At 47.4% G+C, this 16,751-nt stretch overlaps 1 protein-coding gene across 2 annotated transcripts in view; it reads left to right on the top strand.

The window, feature by feature from the left end:
* CEP89 (centrosomal protein 89) overlaps positions 1–16,751 on the top strand; it is a 131,477-nt gene that overhangs the window by 71,438 nt on the left and 43,288 nt on the right. For both annotated transcript variants that reach the window (XM_074968723.1, XM_074968724.1), the window contains one exon: positions 15,870–15,959. In XM_074968723.1, the coding sequence (XP_074824824.1) occupies positions 15,870–15,959 (90 nt within the window). The remainder of the gene's footprint in view (positions 1–15,869; positions 15,960–16,751) is intronic.

Here is a 16,751-nt window from a genome sequence, read left to right as displayed (position 1 = left end):
AAGTTTTCTTTTACCATCTTAAGATCTGTTTCTTTATCTGGTGATAGTGGGTGCCATTAGAACGGGGTCTCCTTCTTAACAGCATGATATTACATTGTTTTAATGTAATTTAGATGGCATGTGAGGATGTGACTTCTTGCTTCTTAGCTAATGGCTGCTGCTTGGCTGCTCTTTTAATCTGACTGCAGACCAAGGCCTTAGAATATGGCTGCAGACAAAGGCCTTATCCTTATAGTCCCCTCCTTAATGACGCTTTTACCAAAGCTGTCATTACTATTTCAGGAGTCCAATACTCAGACCTGATAAGCTTGGGCCTGCCTCCTGGGTATAATTAACAAGGGCTTTATTTGACTTTGCATGCGAGCTTCTTGTAGTCTTTGAACAGTTCTCTTCATCCAGTAAGCCAAAGCTATTATGCTCACTAATAAAGCCAATTGGATTCCAGTGATCATCACAATGGAGAGATGTTAAGAGTAACAAGAAGGGTTTCTTCAGGTATGTTGGCAACAAGAAGAAAGCCAAGGAAAGTGTGGGCCCCTTACTGAATGAGGGAGGCAACCTAGTGACAGAGGATGTGGAAAAAGCTAATGTACTCAATGCTTTTTTTGCCTCTGTCTTCACGAACAAGGTCAGCTCCCAGACTACTGCACTGGGCAGCACAGCATGGGGAGGAGGTGGCCAGCCCTCTGTGGAGAAAGAAGTGGTTCGGGACTATTTAGAAAAGCTGGACGTGCACAAGTCCATGGGGCCGGATGCGTTGCATCCGAGAGTGCTAAAGGAATTGGTGGATGTGATTGCAGAGCCATTGGCCATTATCTTTGAAAACTCATGGCAATCGGGGGAAGTCCCGGAATACTGGAAAAAGGCTAATATAGTGCCAATCTTTAAAAAAGGGAAGAAGGAGGATCCTGGGAACTACAGGCCAGTCAGCCTCACCTCAATCCCCAGAAAAGTCATGGAGCATGTCCTCAAGGAATCAATTCTGAAGCACTTAGAGGAGAGGAAAGTGATCAGGAACAGTCAGCATGGATTCACCAAGGGTAGGTCATGCCTGACTAATCTAATTGCCTTCTATGATGAGATAACTGGTTCTGTGGATGAAAGGAAAGCAGTGGACTTGTTATTCCTTGACTTTAGCAAAGCTTTTGACATGGTCTCCCACAGTATTCTTGTCAGCAAGTTAAAGAAGTATGGGCTGGATGGATGCACTACAAGGTGGGTAGAAAGTTGGCTAGATTGTCGGGCTCAACGGGTAGTGATCAATGGCTCCATGTCTAGTTGGCAGCCAGTATCTAGCGGAGTGCCCCAAGGGTTGGTCCTGGGGCTGGTTTTGTTCAATATCTTCATTAATGATCTGGAGGATGGTGTGGATTGCGCCCTCAGCAAGTTTGCGGATGACACTAAACTGGGAGGAGTGGTAGATACGCTGGAGGGTAGGGATGGGATACAGAGGAACCTAGACGAATTGGAGGATTGGGCCAAAAGAAATCTGATGAGGTTCAACAAGGACAAGTGCAGAGTCCTGCACTTAGGACGGAAGAATCCCATGCACCGCTACAGACTAGGGACCGAATGGCTAGGCAGCAGTTCTGCAGAAAAGGACCTAGGGGTGACAGTGGACGAGAAGCTGGATATGAGTCAACAGTGTGCCCTTGTTGCCAAGAAGGCTAATGGCATTTTGGGGTGTATAAGTAGGGGCATTGCCAGCAGATCGAGGAACGTGATCGTTCCCCTCTATTCGACATTGGTGAGGCCTCATCTGGAGTACTGTGTCCAGTTTTGAGCCCCACACTACAAGAAGGATGTGGAGAAATTGGAGATAGTCCAGCGAAGGGCAACAAAAATGATTAGGGGTCTGGAACACATGACTTATGAGGAGAGGCTGAGGGAACTGGGATTGTTTAGTCTATGGAAGAGAAGAATGAGAGGGGATTTGATAGCTGCTTTTAACTACCTGAAAGGTGGATCCAAAGAGAATGGATCTAGACTATTCTCAGTGATAGCAGATGACAGGACAAGGAGTAATGGTTTCAAGTTGCAGTGGGGGAGGTTTAGGTTGGATATTAGGAAAAACTTTTTCACTAGGAGGGTGGTGAAACAGTGGAATGCGTTACCTAGGGAGGTGGTAGAATCCCCTTCCTTAGAAGTTTTTAAGGTTAGGCTTGACAAAGCCCTGGCTGGGATGATTTAGTTGGGGATTGGTCCTGCTCTGGGCAGGGGGTTGGACTAGACCTCCAGAGGTCCCTTCCAACTGTGATATTCTATGATTCTAACCATGATATTTAGCATACCAGTTGCAGAAGGCGACCATCCTAATAGCGTGGCACCTTAAATACTAACAGATTTATTTGAACATAAGCTTTTGTGGGTAAAAAAAAACCACTTCAGATGCATTGAGTGAAAATTACAGATGCAGGCATTATTATACTGACACATGAAGAGAAGGGAGTTACCTTACAAGTGGAGAACCAGTGATTTACTCAGTACAACTACTCTTCTTTCCAACCTAACTCCTTGTTACATAGATTTCCTAATTCCTGGAAGAGATGATCAGAGATTAAAAGTAGCTGGCTCAAATTTAACCCAGGAAAAACAGGTAGTTAGTAGAAAGGGAAAAACACTATAGACCTTGTCAGTATTCTTACTTCACTGATGACTGAAGGCAGCACACCACAGATTATCTGGTGACAAGTCTCAGTGTCAGGAAGTGGTGGGAGGAAGGAAGCTCTCAAGCTTTGTGCTTAGGGTGGAAGATGCTGCTGATTTCATAGAATCATAGAATATCAGGGTTGGAAGGGACCTCAGGAGGTCATCTAGTCCAACCCCCTGCTGAAAGCAGGACCAATCCCCAACTAAATTATCCCAGCCAGGGCTTTGTCAAGCCTGACCTTAAAAACCTCAAAGGAAGGAGATTCCACTACCTCCCTAGGTAACGCATTCCAGTGCTTCACCACCCGCCTAGTGAGAAAGTTTTTCCTAATATCCAACCTAAACCTCCCCCACTGCAACTTCTTCACGATCTGTCCCTCACCTTCACATGTGGACATGTTAAAAAAGGCCTTTTGCTTGTAAGGCAAGCCCTTTGTGACACCAGTAGATAGGAGGCTGCTCTGGTGTGGGAGAGCGATGCTGCCCTAAGCACATTCAGGGGATAATTATCCTCACAGACAGCCCAGCTTTGGAAGTTTCAGGCTGGAAGAGCAGCACTGCAGAATAGACCACCTGTAATCTTTTCCTGCTGTGAAGAAACGAGCATGTGTTATCACCACCACAAATATTGTTTAAATTACACTTAAAACTTTCACAGTTTTTTTCCAACTTTCTGATTTTTTTAGTGAATAGCAGTACTCCAGTTTGGCCATTTAGTCCCACTAGTCTGTGGGAATCTTTCTTTTGCCTACACTGGACTTTGGGTCAGTTCCATAGGCTGTGACACAGAAACACTGATTCCTCTGTGAATGCCTGGATTTTACCAAATCTCCTGAGTGGGGTTGCACTTTTCTAGGACCTTTTCCCAGTATACTTTTTGAGGAGCTGCTGCCCCTCAACTGCTGCCCTCAAGCAGCCATTTTGCAGTGGTCTACTGAATCTCCTTCTCTTCCAGCAGGTAAGTATTCATATCCCCTGTTGTAGTTTTACTTGCACATTTATGAGGGGTTCGGCAGACACTCACAAGCTTGAGTACCATCTGTGAATTTCACAGCAGTGATGTTTACTCTCACCAGTCCTTACAGCAACACACTAGAAACCTCCTTCCAACTTAATCCTTTGTATTTATTGTAATTATTGTATAAGTCCTTCAGTGAACATAAACCCAAGCCAGTCTGAACAATTTGTAAGATTTGGCTGCCAGCATTTGTTCGTATAGATCCAGACTGCTAACATCCAAATTTGTATATCCGATATCTGTGTCAAGGCTCCAAAACTGACACCTCAAGGCTTGGGATTGGCACTATCTTGCTGTATTATCTACTGATTGTTCTAAACTTACATATAAACTTTAAAATGTGTCTTTAATTGGTGTTTGAATATTTTTTCTTTCTTTATATAGGAATTAGATACAGTGCTCCTGTCGGCTATTTTCCAAGTTATCTGCAAAAAAACCTAGCATTTTCAGATGCCTAAGTAGCCCCTTGAATCATGGTTAAAGCTGCCCTTCCCCCATCTGAAATGGCCCCCTTGGCCTGCTCAGAACAGGTTTGACAGGACTTGCTAGGTAGTAGAAAGTCTTCCACCAGGGCTACCTACTTGGCTACATGTAAACGTTTCACTTGCTGGGCCTCCGAACAGGCGCTCTCTCCATCCCGTTCTTCTCTTCAGTCTGTCTTGGACTATTTGCTCCACCTAAAACAGCAAGGTCTGGCACTCTCATCTATTAAAGTTCATGTGGCAGCCATCTCAACCTTCCACCCTCCAATGAATGGCAGATTAGTGTTCTCTCACGAGAGGACGGTCCAGCTTCTCTAAGGGCTAGAAAGACTATCCTCAGGTTTGCGAACCAACTCCCCCAGGACTTAAACCTGGTCCTGTCGAGGCTCACTGGGCCCCCCTTTGAGTTGTTAGTATTGTGCTCCCTACTGCTTCCCGCCTGGAAGGTCTTTCGATTGGCAATCACCTTGGCCAGAAGGGTCTCTGAGATCAAGGCCATTATGTCAGAACCACCTTACATGGTGTTCTTCAAGGACAAGGTCCAACTGCACCCCCATCCGGCCTTCCTACCAAAGATCGTGTCACAGTTCCACAACAACCAGGTCATTTTTCTACCTGTCTTTTTCCCAAAGCCTCACAAAAGCTTAGAGGATCGTCAGCTTCATACATTGGATGTTAGGCGGGCTCTTGCCTTTTATACTGAGAGAATTAAGCCCTTCCATAAGTCCACGCAACTGTTTGTTGCAGTGGTGGTAAGGATGAGAGGGCTTCCTGTGTCAACCCTAAGAATTTCATCCTGGATAACCGCTGGTATACGAGCTTGCTACAAGCACATGAATGTTCTGCCTCTGGCCATCTTTACTACACATTCCACAAGAACCTAGGCTTCATCGGTGGCGTTCCTTGTGCAGGTAACAATATGGGACATCTGCAGAGCCTCAACCTGGTAGTCAGTTCATACTTTTGTGTCCCACTACACCATCAGCCCACAGGCCTGTGACAGTGCCAGTTTCGGAAGAGCAGTGTTGCAGGCAGCACATCAATGAACTTCGAGCCCACCTCCTGGAGTACTGCTTATGAATCACCTAGCATGGAATGGACATGAGCAAGCACTCGAAGAAAAAATGGTTACTAACCTTTTGTAACTTTTGTGCTTAGAGACATGTGGCTCATGTCCATTTCATCCACCCACCCTCCTACTCTTCTGTCGGAGCTACCGGCAAGAAGGAACTGAGAGGGTGCGGGGCTGGCAACACCCCTTATACCAGTGAATATGCACATGACTTCAGAGGGCACTACAGCCAGCCCAGTGGATACCACTAAGGGAAAAATCTCGGGCAACAGTGCACGTGGTGAACTCACACCTAGCATGGAATGGATACGAACACCACATCTCAAAGAACAACAGTTAGAAAAGGTCAGTAACAGTCGTTGTTGTCCCCCCGAGACTGTCTCACATTCCACAACCCTTCAAGACAACTACAACTCTACACGGACAAAGTGCCCGGAAAGGCCCCTTCTTAGATTACTGGGCACTGGGGTTAAAGTATTCTTGGTGACAGGACCCCAGCTGTGGACATTAAACAATATGAGGTCACAAGGTAGAGACCTACATGAGAGCGGCCTTAGGGCAGATGATCAGTTGCTTGATACTACTTCCTCTGATAGTTCTCAAGATGCCTTCTCACAGTTGCTAAGGCCCTTTGCAACCTTCCACACCTCTTCCTACATAATGAAATGCACGTAACTGTCATTCCCCGCCCCGTTTTGGGTCACTTGTAAGTTCTGCTGACATTTTAACAACAAGCATTGGAAATTTATTTTCTTAATAAATTGAAGAATTAAAGTTACAGTTACAATTAAAGAACAATTCTGTGCCTGCAGCAAAAACTGACAATGACATTCGCTATAGAAAAGTTGATTTGAGTCTAAGTCTGGATAGCAACTTTTATGTTGCTAAAATAGCATGCTATTATATTTCTAACAAACAGTAACTTTTTTTTAAACAATATTTAATAGTTAATTTAAGTGGCCAGTGGAATTGTATGTGTGAAATTAAAGGAGATTTTATTTACACATACAAATATTACTTTGGTTACAGTAATTCAATTTTTTTCCTACAGGCACTTTCATAAAAAATTAGTGTTTCGATATTTATCATACTTTGAGTTGCAGGAAAAATGCCCATACTAAACAATTTCTGAAGTTTTATCACATTTGACATGAGAGTAATTCAAACAGTTAATAGGAAAGCAATCTTCTCGTAATCAATAAATATTTGTTTGGTCCCTATTGCTCCTTCCCATGGAAGAGCTTTTGGGGAGAGGAAAAGGTTCTTCTTCGAGTGATTGCTCATGTGTATTCCACAATAGGTGTGCGTGCTTGCAGTTTTTCCCCTAGCAGTACCCGTAGGGGGGAGCACCCCCCTGCGAGTCCTGGAGCGGCACCTGCCTGGCACGGTATAAGGGGGGCTGCGCTCCCCTCACCCTGAGTTCCTTCTTGCCGCCAGTGAAAGTGCGTCGGAACCGCTCAGCTCCAGCTTTGCTGCAGCTCGTCCCCAGAACTCTTCGTTTGGTCAGTAGTACCTGTAGTCAGTTAGCTAATTCAGTTAGTTTAGTTAGTCATTGAGCCCAGGCCGGGGCATGCCCCGCGCCCCAGGCTTTAAGTCGTGCGGCTCTTGTAGGTGCTCTATGCCAAGGAGCGACCTGCACGCGGATTGTCTGTGCTGCTTGGGAGAAACCCGTATCAGCGAAAGGTGCAAGATCTGCAAGTCTTTCAAGCCCCGGACCAAAAAAGAAAGGGACATTAGGGTCCGGGCCATCCTGATGGAGTTGGCGCTGGCCCCGACCCCGGCACACCACTCCGAACTGGTACCCGGCACCGCAGCGTTGGTATGCGGAGACCCTCCGGCACCATCGTCCAGTCGGCACCGCTCCCCGTCCACGGGGCATGCCAAGAGGACCAGAAAGACTCCCTCTTTGCAGCGGCACTGAGGGAAGTCTGGGACAGAGGCTAGGCCCATGTCAGGTAGTCCTCAATCCCCATCAGGCTCTAGGCCTCCGACTCACGTTGAGTGGAGTAGCCCAGCCCCTTTGGAGCAGGCCTCTCCAGATGTCTGAATGCCATCTACGCCTGAAGCCCTCCAGGCAACCAGGGACATCATATCCATGCTGGTGCTCGGAGCTCCGCCAACATCGGCCCCACGCTCCAGAGGCAAGCCACCGCTGGGATCACTGCAGTCGCCACCAGCCTGGTAACTGTCTTGGTTGAGGGAACGTTCCCGACACCGCTCACTGCCCAGCGACTGTTCAGGGCTCAGTTCATGTGGATCGCCCTTGACGCCGGCCAGACTGTCTGGATGGGTGCCGTCCAACCGGGAGTCCTGGCACCGCTCATCTTCGCAAAGCAAATACCGACGGGAACATGGCGGACGTTGCCAACGGTCCTTGTCTTGCAGGAGATACCGCAGTCGGTCGCGGCACAATTGTCGATGCTGTTCCTGCTCGGACTCCCGTTCCAAGTCCCCGCCAAGGCACTGTAGCCCTGGGCGTCAATCACCGATGTCGCGCCAACGCGGGTCTACCCGTCAAGGCCATTCGCAGACCAGCTACTACTGTCGCTCCTCCGCGTCAAGATCTTGGTCCTGTGGCTGACGTAGATCCCGGCACCACCGATACTCACGGTCCAGAGGCAGCAGCGGATCATATGCCAGCCTGGCCTCCCCTTACAGCCGCCCGTCTACAGGCCAAGCTAGCCAGTCTGATCAACCGGCCCCGCCAGTGCCTCAGCAAGTGCTATGGCACCAAGCGTCGTGGTCGGCCCAGCAGTACCAGTGGGCACCGTGGCCTCCAGCGCAGCCTCCAGTGGGGGCTCGCTCGGTGGCTGGGGCCTCGGAAGAACCGTTGGCATCCATCTTTCAACCGCCAGAAAAAAGGTCAGGGGGACTTGTGTCCTCGGTACTGTGCCTGGAGTCCGACCAGGTGGTGGATTCTCCGGTGCCGGACAACACCCAAAGCACTGCACCGGCCTCGCCCCGTCCGGAGGAGCTGATTGTGGCCCCAACCCCCTCCATCCCGCAGGAGGACTACCGGGCCCACCAAGAGCTCCAAGGGTGGCAGCGAGCCTCCACCTCCAGGCTGAGGAGATGGAAGAGCCCTCAGACTCCCTGTTCAATGTGCTGTCCCCTTCAGCACTGGACAGGCTGGCCTTGCTGAATTTCAAATGCCCTGTGGCAAACACCAGCCTCGTTGACTCCCATCTCTAAAAAGGCGGAGCACAAGTACTTTGTACCCACGAAGGGACATGAGTATCTGTATACCCACCCAGCGTCCAACTCCCTGGTGGTCGAGTCGGTCAACCACAGGGAGCAGCAGGGGTAACCAGCCCCGACCCCCAAGAACAAAGACTCTCGGAGGCTGGATACTTTCGGAACAAAAATGTATTCATCATCAAGCTTTCAACTACAAGTAGCAAACTATCAGGCTCTCCTGGGTTGCTACGAGTTTAACCTCTGGGAATCCCTCCCCAAGTTTGAGGACTCCCTCCGGGAGTGCGATAATAAGGAGTTTAAGGTGCTTGTGGAGGAAGGGGCAGCAGCCGCAAGGGCATCCCTGCAGGCCGCTTCAGATGTGGCGGGCACGGTCCATGGCCTCAGCGGTGTCCATGAGATGGGCGTGATGGCTTCTGCTCTCTGGGCTCTCCTGCAAAGCTCAGTCTTCCATGCAGGATCTCCCTTTCGATGGGAAGGCTCTGTTTGCAAAGGAAACAGGCATAAGGCTGCATGGCATGAAAGACTCCCGCACAGCCCTCCAGACCTTGGGCCTCTATGTCCCTCCTCCGGCAAAACCCAAGTTCAAGCCGCAGCAGGCTCCCACCCAGGCTGCCCTCCCAAAGTATGAGGCCACAAAAAGCAGCGGGACTATAGAAAGCTCCTGCAATGGCAGTCCCAGCCTGCCCCCCAGCCTGGGTCTTCTAAGGGCAGGCAGGCGGGCAAAAGGTGTTTTTGACGGGACGCTCGGGGTACCCCGCCAGTTCTCAGCAGGGACCTTCCCCCAATAGAGCTCCTTTTCTCCAATCGGTTGTGTGCTTTTCTCCCAGAATGGTCGCAGCTCACCTCAGACTGATGGGTCCTCAACACCATCTCCCGAGGTTACACCCTTCAATTTACCTCCTCCCTGCCCAACTGCTCTCTGCCCCTGTCCCTCCTGGGGGACCCTGCTCATGAGGCTCTGCTTGAGCAGAGGTGGGGCGGCTCCTGGATCTAGGAGCTACAGAGACGGTGCGCAAGTCGTTCCTGGGCAAGGAGTATTACTCCTGGTATTTCCTTATCCCGAAGGATAATTTCCTTATCCTGCGAGGCCTGAACCACTACATGGTGAAACTCAAGTTCCATGTGGGTTTCCCTGGCCTCCATCATCCCCTCCCTGGATCCCGGGGACTGGTACGCTGCCCTCGATCTACAGGATGCGTACTTCCACATCCACATATTCGAGGGGCACAGATGCTTCCTCCGTTTCCTGGTGGGACAGAGTCACTACCAATTCACAGTCCTACCCTTTGGTCTGTCCACTGCCCCCAGGGTCTTTACAGAGTGTATGGCGGTGGTAGCGGCCTACCTCAATCTCCGGGGGTCCAAATATTCCCATATCTGGACAACTGGCTAGTCAAAGGCACCACCCGCTCACAGGTGAGGGATCATGTGGCGCTCCTCCTGTCCACATTTACTGCCCTGGGCCTGTTGATAAACAACGCCAAGTCCACATTAGTCCTGGTTCAACACACAGAGTTTATAGGGGCACTACTGGACGCAACGTCGGCCAGAGCCTCTCTCCCCCACCAGACAAGTTCGAGACCCTGAAAAGGCTCATCGACTCGGTCACAAGGTTCCCGGTGACGACAGCCAGGGCTTGCCTGCAACCGCTGGGTCACATGTCTGCATGCACATATGTGGTCCATCACGCCAGACTCAGAATGAGGCCCCTCCAGCTCTGGCTGGCTTCGCAGTTCTCCAAGACCATGAACAGAATGGACAAAGTCCTCACCATGCTGAACTCGGTGATCATCTCCCTGTGGTGCTGGTCTGCCCCAAACAACATGCTCCAAGGTGTCCCGTTCAGGGACAGGGCCCCGTTGTTGGAGCTGGTGTCCGACGTGTCGGACCTGGGTTGGGGGGCCCATGTGGGGAACTTTCAGATGCAAGGCCTGTGGTCTCTGCAAGACTTACCCCTTCATATAAACGTCAAGGAACTCAGGGCCGTGCGAGTGGCGTGTATGGCCTTCCACTCGCACCTAGAGGGCAAGGTAGTCAGGGTCCTCACGGACACCACGGCCTCGATGTTCTATATCAACAGGCAAGGTGGGGCCCAACCCTTTGTTACGAAGCCCTCAGTCTGTGGGACTTCTGTATAGCCCACAACATCTACCTAAAAGCCTTCCACCTGCCAGGTGGCCGGAATGTCAGGGCGGATCACTTCAGCAGGAATTTTTCTTCTCAGCACGAGTGGTCTCTACACCTGGAAGTGGCTCACCAGCTCTTCCAAAGGTGGGGTACTCCCCAGGTGGACCTATTTGCGACCAGGCAGAACCAACGATGCCCCCAGTTCTGCTCCAGGGGGGCCTAGGGAGGGGCGCTATCTCTGATGCCTTTACCCTGTCCTCATCAGGCCAGCTCCTCTATGCCTTTCCCCCGTTCCCTCTGATCAGCAAGGTCCTGGAGAAAATAAAGACTGACAAAGCCAGGGTCCTCCTCGTTTCCCTTGTGTAGCACAGTCAACACTGGTACGGGACCCTCTTGGGGCTGGCGGTAGCTCCGTTCATGGCAGTTGCCACTCTGCCCAGACCTGCTCTCTCAGGACCAAAGTCGCCTCCTCCATCCCAACCCAGCAACGCTTGACCTCATGGCATGGCTGCCCAGTGGCTAGGTGGCGAGGAAAGGACATGCTCAGAACAGGTTCAGCGTGTCCTCTTCGAAAGTAGACGGCCCTCCACTCGCCGCTCCTACGTGGTGAAGTGGTCTCTGTTTTTGAGGTGGGCGGCAGGCCAGGGTGTTTCCCCGATGGCCGCCCCAATCCAGCTTATCCTTGATTACTTCCTCCACCTGAGGGCCCAGGGACTGGCGCCCTCGTCAGTCAGGGTATGCTTGGCGGCCATATTGGTCTTTCATCCCCCGGTGCAAGGGCACACTGTGTTTTCCTGTGCTATGACTGGCTGGTTCCTTAAGGGTTTGGACCATCTCTACCCATATTCCAAGCCCCTGGTTCCACAGTGGGACCTAAATCTGGTGCTGGCTCATTTCACGGCGGCCCTTTTTGAACCACTGGCCACATGTTCCTGGTCTCACCTCTTATGGAAGGTGGACTTCCTGGTAGCTATCATGTCGGCCAGGCGGGTCTCGGAGCTCAGGGCCCTAGCCTCCGAACTGCCATATATGTTTTTTCATAAGGACAAGGTCCAGCTCTACCCACACCTCGCTTCTTCCTGAAGGTGGTCTCCGCCTACCACCTGGGTCAGGACATTTTTCTGCCAGTCCTCTGCCCCAAGCCTCGCGACTAGTGAGGAACGCCGTCTCCACACGCTCGACGTGAGGCGAGCTCTGGCTTTCTACCTCGAGCGGACCAAGCCGTTCAGAAAGTCTTTGCAACTGTTTGTCGCCTCGGCTGAGCGCGCAAGGGGCCAGCCTATTTCCACTCAGCAGCTTTCTAAGTGGATCACTTTGTGCATCCGTTCCTGGTATGAGCTGGCGGGGGTCCCCCTGCTGCCCATTGTGAGGGCACACTCGACTCGGGTGCAGGCCTCGTCGGCTGCCTTCGTGGCCCATGTCCCCACCCAGGACATTTGTAGGGCCACCACATGGTCTTCAGTTCACATGTTCACCTCGCACTATCCCATCATCTCCCAGGCCAGGGATGATGCCGGGTTCAGCAGGGCGGTACTCCGTCTTGGGAACTTGTGAACTCCTACCCACCTCCAACAGATATAGTTTGGAATCACCTATTGTGGAATACACATGAGCAATCACTCGAAGAAGAAAAGACAGTTACCTTTTCCTCTAACTGGTGTTCTTCGAGGTGTGTTGCTCATGTCTATTCCACATCCCACCCTCCTTCCCCTGTGTTGGAGTTGTCTGGCAAGAAGGAACTGAGGGTGAGGGGAACACAGCCCCCCTTATACCGTGTCAGGCAGGTGGCACTCCAGGGGTTGCGGGGGGGGCACTCCCCCCTACGGGTACTGTTAGGGGAAGAACTTTCGGCACCGGTGCACGTGGCGAGCACGCACACCTATTGTGGAATATACATGAGTAACACATCTCGAAGAACACCAGTTACGGAAAAGGTAACTGTCTTTCCCTTGCAAAGTTCTCCTCAAATTGTTCTATTATGCAGACAGGTCTCCTTGCTCACCCATGGAACAAATAAGGTGGGTTTTCCTGCTGATTCACTATCTGTTGAATTCACTACCCCCTGAAATAATAGAACTCTGTGCCTCTATGCTTTGGGATCCCTAGTTTTCACTTCTGATTCAGAAAGTGTGGCTCCACTGGAGCTGTGCTTCCCAGGCTTCCTCCACCTGCAGTTGCTCCTGGAAATGCTGATGAAGTGGGATTCCACAGTGCCAAATAGGAGCTACAGAAAAGCAAATGTAGTTTGGAGGTTGTGTTAATGGTTTTGCAGATTTCCTTCAGTGGTTGAGTGTGTGTGTGTAGTGGTCCAAAGAGTTACATTTCCACAAGCTTGTCCCATTCCCACACATAGAAAGGAAGAGATTAATGTGCAGAGGGATCTAAGGGAAAACAGCGCCCCCCCAGCATTTGCCCGAAGGCCCCAATCCTGCAAGTACACACACACACACTTAGCTTTATTGTTTGCAGGATCAGAACCAGTATTCTGATAAACAAAAATCAAATTGCAGCATAAAAGGGTAGTAACAAATTATTTAAAACAGTTTTTTATGGGTAGTAGTGGTAAACTATAATCCAGTGTTAGCAGCGGTCAAAAATCATTCCTCTGTTTTATTATGCAGGTGCTACATAGTAAGTCAAAATGTCATTCAGTGACTGAGCACAAAGCTCATATTTTTGTGATGCTGGTGAGTTTTGATTTTCTGTGAAGGGAGCTGTTTCTGTGGAATAGACAGGAGTGATGTGTATACTTCACATGTAGTCAAGCACCACTAATTCTAACCCAGTTATTTCTCTTTTGAATACTGTCAGTGGATTCAAGAGTTTATCTTCTTAAGGGGTTTAAGATCTTTTCAACGTTTGCAGTCTGTTCAATTTTTTGTTTTCTTTTACATCTGTGAGTGAACTTAGTGTTTACAAAAGTGATGGATTCATAACAGCGAAATGAGCCAAGTATATAGTACGAAGGCAATGCATACGTTTCCCCATGCATCTCTGTACTTCAAACCTGACCTCCTGCTATTTCAAGGGCTCTTTTCAGTTCAAGCAGTTCAAAATGTCAGTCAGGAGTCTGAAATGTTTTCCAACCAACACTGACCATTTAGAGCAGTAGTTCTCAAACTTTTTTTTACTGGTGACCCCTTTCACATAGCAGGCCTCTGAGTGCAACCCTCCCCCCCCCGTTATAAATTAAAAACTCGTTTTTATATATTTAACACCATTATGAATGCTGGAGGCAGAGCGGGGTTTGGGATGGAGGCTGACAGCTTGCGATTGCCCATTTAATAGCCTTGAGGGGCCCCAATGCCCAGTTTGAGAACCCCTGATTTAAAGGGCCGTACTGACTGATTTTTATTTCACAAGGTAGCAGAAGTTATGTACCCTTTATGCAACTGGACAGCCCTCTTGGGGGACTGGGCCCCAGATCTATACTAGCAGAAGCTGGCCCACATCCTGTATGAATCAAACCCAATCACTACAAATATAGATTTAGTAGAGTGCTAGGGAGTTGTTTTTCTGCATCTCCTGCTTTTCTCATATATTATTGATTTATTTCAGTAATTTGCATAAATATTAAGACTGAAATATTACAGGAGGCCTTTACATTACATATGACTACAAACTCAGTTCACTGACATCTAGACTCCCCTCAGGATGAAATAGGAGTGTGAAAGCAAGTAATCCTTTTGAAGTCAATGAACTGAGATTTTTTTAATTCACAGAGCAATAATGAATTAATGCCATAATTAGTTATTTTCACTGAGTTCTGGAGTGTGGTTGGTGCCACAAAAGTTAAAAATGTGTCAGCATTTTTATTGGAAATCTATTTTTCAGAGGGTGTAAAAACTGAGGTAAATACTTGCTCTATATAGGTCTCAGACTAAAACGATTTTATAAAAAGTGATTTTAATAGAACAGTGCCAATTTAGATCAGCTGAGGATCTTGCCCAGTATCTTTTTAAAAATAGGTTCCTCTTTGCATGGCCTGTGCACATTCCTGCTCTTGTCCTCACTCTGAGGATGTGAAGGGTTGGAAGGAACCTAAGAGTGTGAATGTGCAGAGGTCATCTCATAGCACTCTGGTTACAGGTGAGTAACCTTCATCTACTGAATAAAACACATTTTCCTACCTTTTTTTGTGTGTACTCTATATATGAATATTATGATAGCAGTATAGTCTATTTAGTGTGACTAGCTCTGGAGAGGTATCCTGAGGGAAGGGTAGTGATTCCATAATCAAGGTTCTAACTGGTTTTTCCAATTATATCAGCCTGATTTTGCCCCCAGCCTCCATAAAAAAAATATCCTTTTACCTGGAATCCCATAAATCTGATCTCTAAACAGAAGAGAATTTGGGGAGGGTATAAGGAGGTGAATTTTGAGGTTAATTAGTCATGACACTTCTGAGAAATGGCACTTTGAAAAATAAGATACATTTCACTTATTGATTTGTTTGTAGAAATCTTTTTAAAAGGTGGTGTAGAAGAAACTTGCCATATTATTGTCAATAGTTGTGGATGAAACTTAGTCTTATTTCTCAAGACTCAGAAAAGGCATAAAGATTGACACAAAGAGATTCAATCACTGCCTAGAAACTGTCCAATCCTGATTTAACATAACTCTGCACAAGTGCAGGTCAGAAACAGGCCAATGTGGGGGAAGAGGGAAGGGAAGGACAGGGTAACAATGAGGCACGTATGCATCTTGATAGTTTGGTTCTCTCCCCTTTTAATTATTATTGATTGGTTACCTTTCTTTTTTGCTTTCAGTGGTCTTGATAGAAATAGGTCTGTAAGAGAGATTTACATGTGGCACGGAAAGTGGCTTGGTGAATAAGTTTCAACAGGGCATTACAAGCATAGCAGACCGTATGGGGGATAGCATGGAAATGCTTGTGGAGCATGCAACAAAGGGAAATAATATTTACAGATACTTCCCATATAAAGTAGTAATGAGAAATGACTCATATTTGCAATGTACTTTGACAGCCTCAGTGTAAGGTAATACAAGGAAGGAGAATATATTCAAAGAAGTCCCTTTTGTGTAATTCTGTCTCTTTGTAGAACATTGCCCATTTTATCAGTATCTTAGGTCTACCTCTTCTCTCTCCAAAAACTGCAAATGTAGGCTTTGAGAGACAAGCTCCCTTTTGCAGCAAGACATTTTCAAGTTAGGTATATAATAGACTTGTATAGTAAGAACCATTCATACAAAAAAAGAAATGCTGTCATGATGGCAAAACAGCACTCTATTCTGCTCTTTTTCCTTTTCTTACACATATCAGAATACAAAACCTACATTCGTCTACCTATTATATTTGCAGGCCAAATGCTTGGAAAGTGAGAAGCATGGAGTTCTGAACAAAATAATAGAAGGGAATGTACGCTTAGGAAGATTAGAAGAGAAGGTTAGGGTAAGTAAACTTTGTAATTACCATTCTATATCTATTACAAGTTGCTTTCATTTAAAAAAAATATCAGTACTTAATCCATATGGCATATTTTTGTAAGAACATTTTATAGATATATGTTTTTGAATGCATTTTAGAAGATAAATGGGGTTTTTAGCATATTTTACACAATAAAAATAAGTACTTTTCTGTTGTATATGTACACTGCTTTCTATATACGATCATAGTATTCTGATTATTTGTAAGTGCTACTGCAGATTGTAGAATGGTAAAAGTATAGAAATTTTATTTATATTTAATTTTTATTTTATAGGATATATCCCAACCCTTTTCTTTGGAACTTTTTAAAAGTCTGTAATAATGGGGAAAATTGAAAAATATTCTCAATCTAGAGTTTATTAAAATTAGAATTACAAGTATTGAGATGCATATGCAACTACTATCAAGGTGCATTCAGATGACCATAGGGTTGTACCTCAATTTGAGGGACTTTGGACATATCCAAAGATTTAACCTAATTCCAAAACACAGTTACAGTCTTATCTACTACACTGCTACATTTGTAGAGTAATTAAGTTAGAAATCTAAGTAACTGGCTGCCCCAACTTGGTTGTATACATAGTGAAGATGGGTCCTAAGTATGTTATCAAAGAAATAGCTATAAAAGTATGCAGTCACTCTCTTTACCATGGATATCTTATTAGTTTTTGCACTTCATTGCAATTTAATGGTAAACTTGTGTGAATTCTTTAGTACATTCACCTTTTTAACCTGTCTAGTACTACAGAAATTCTG

This window comes from Natator depressus, chromosome 12 (assembly GCF_965152275.1).
Source record: "Natator depressus isolate rNatDep1 chromosome 12, rNatDep2.hap1, whole genome shotgun sequence".
Taxonomy (NCBI): domain Eukaryota; kingdom Metazoa; phylum Chordata; order Testudines; family Cheloniidae; genus Natator; species Natator depressus.
Note: the sequence above shows the minus strand (reverse complement) of the source record. Positions and strands in the feature narration are given on the sequence as shown.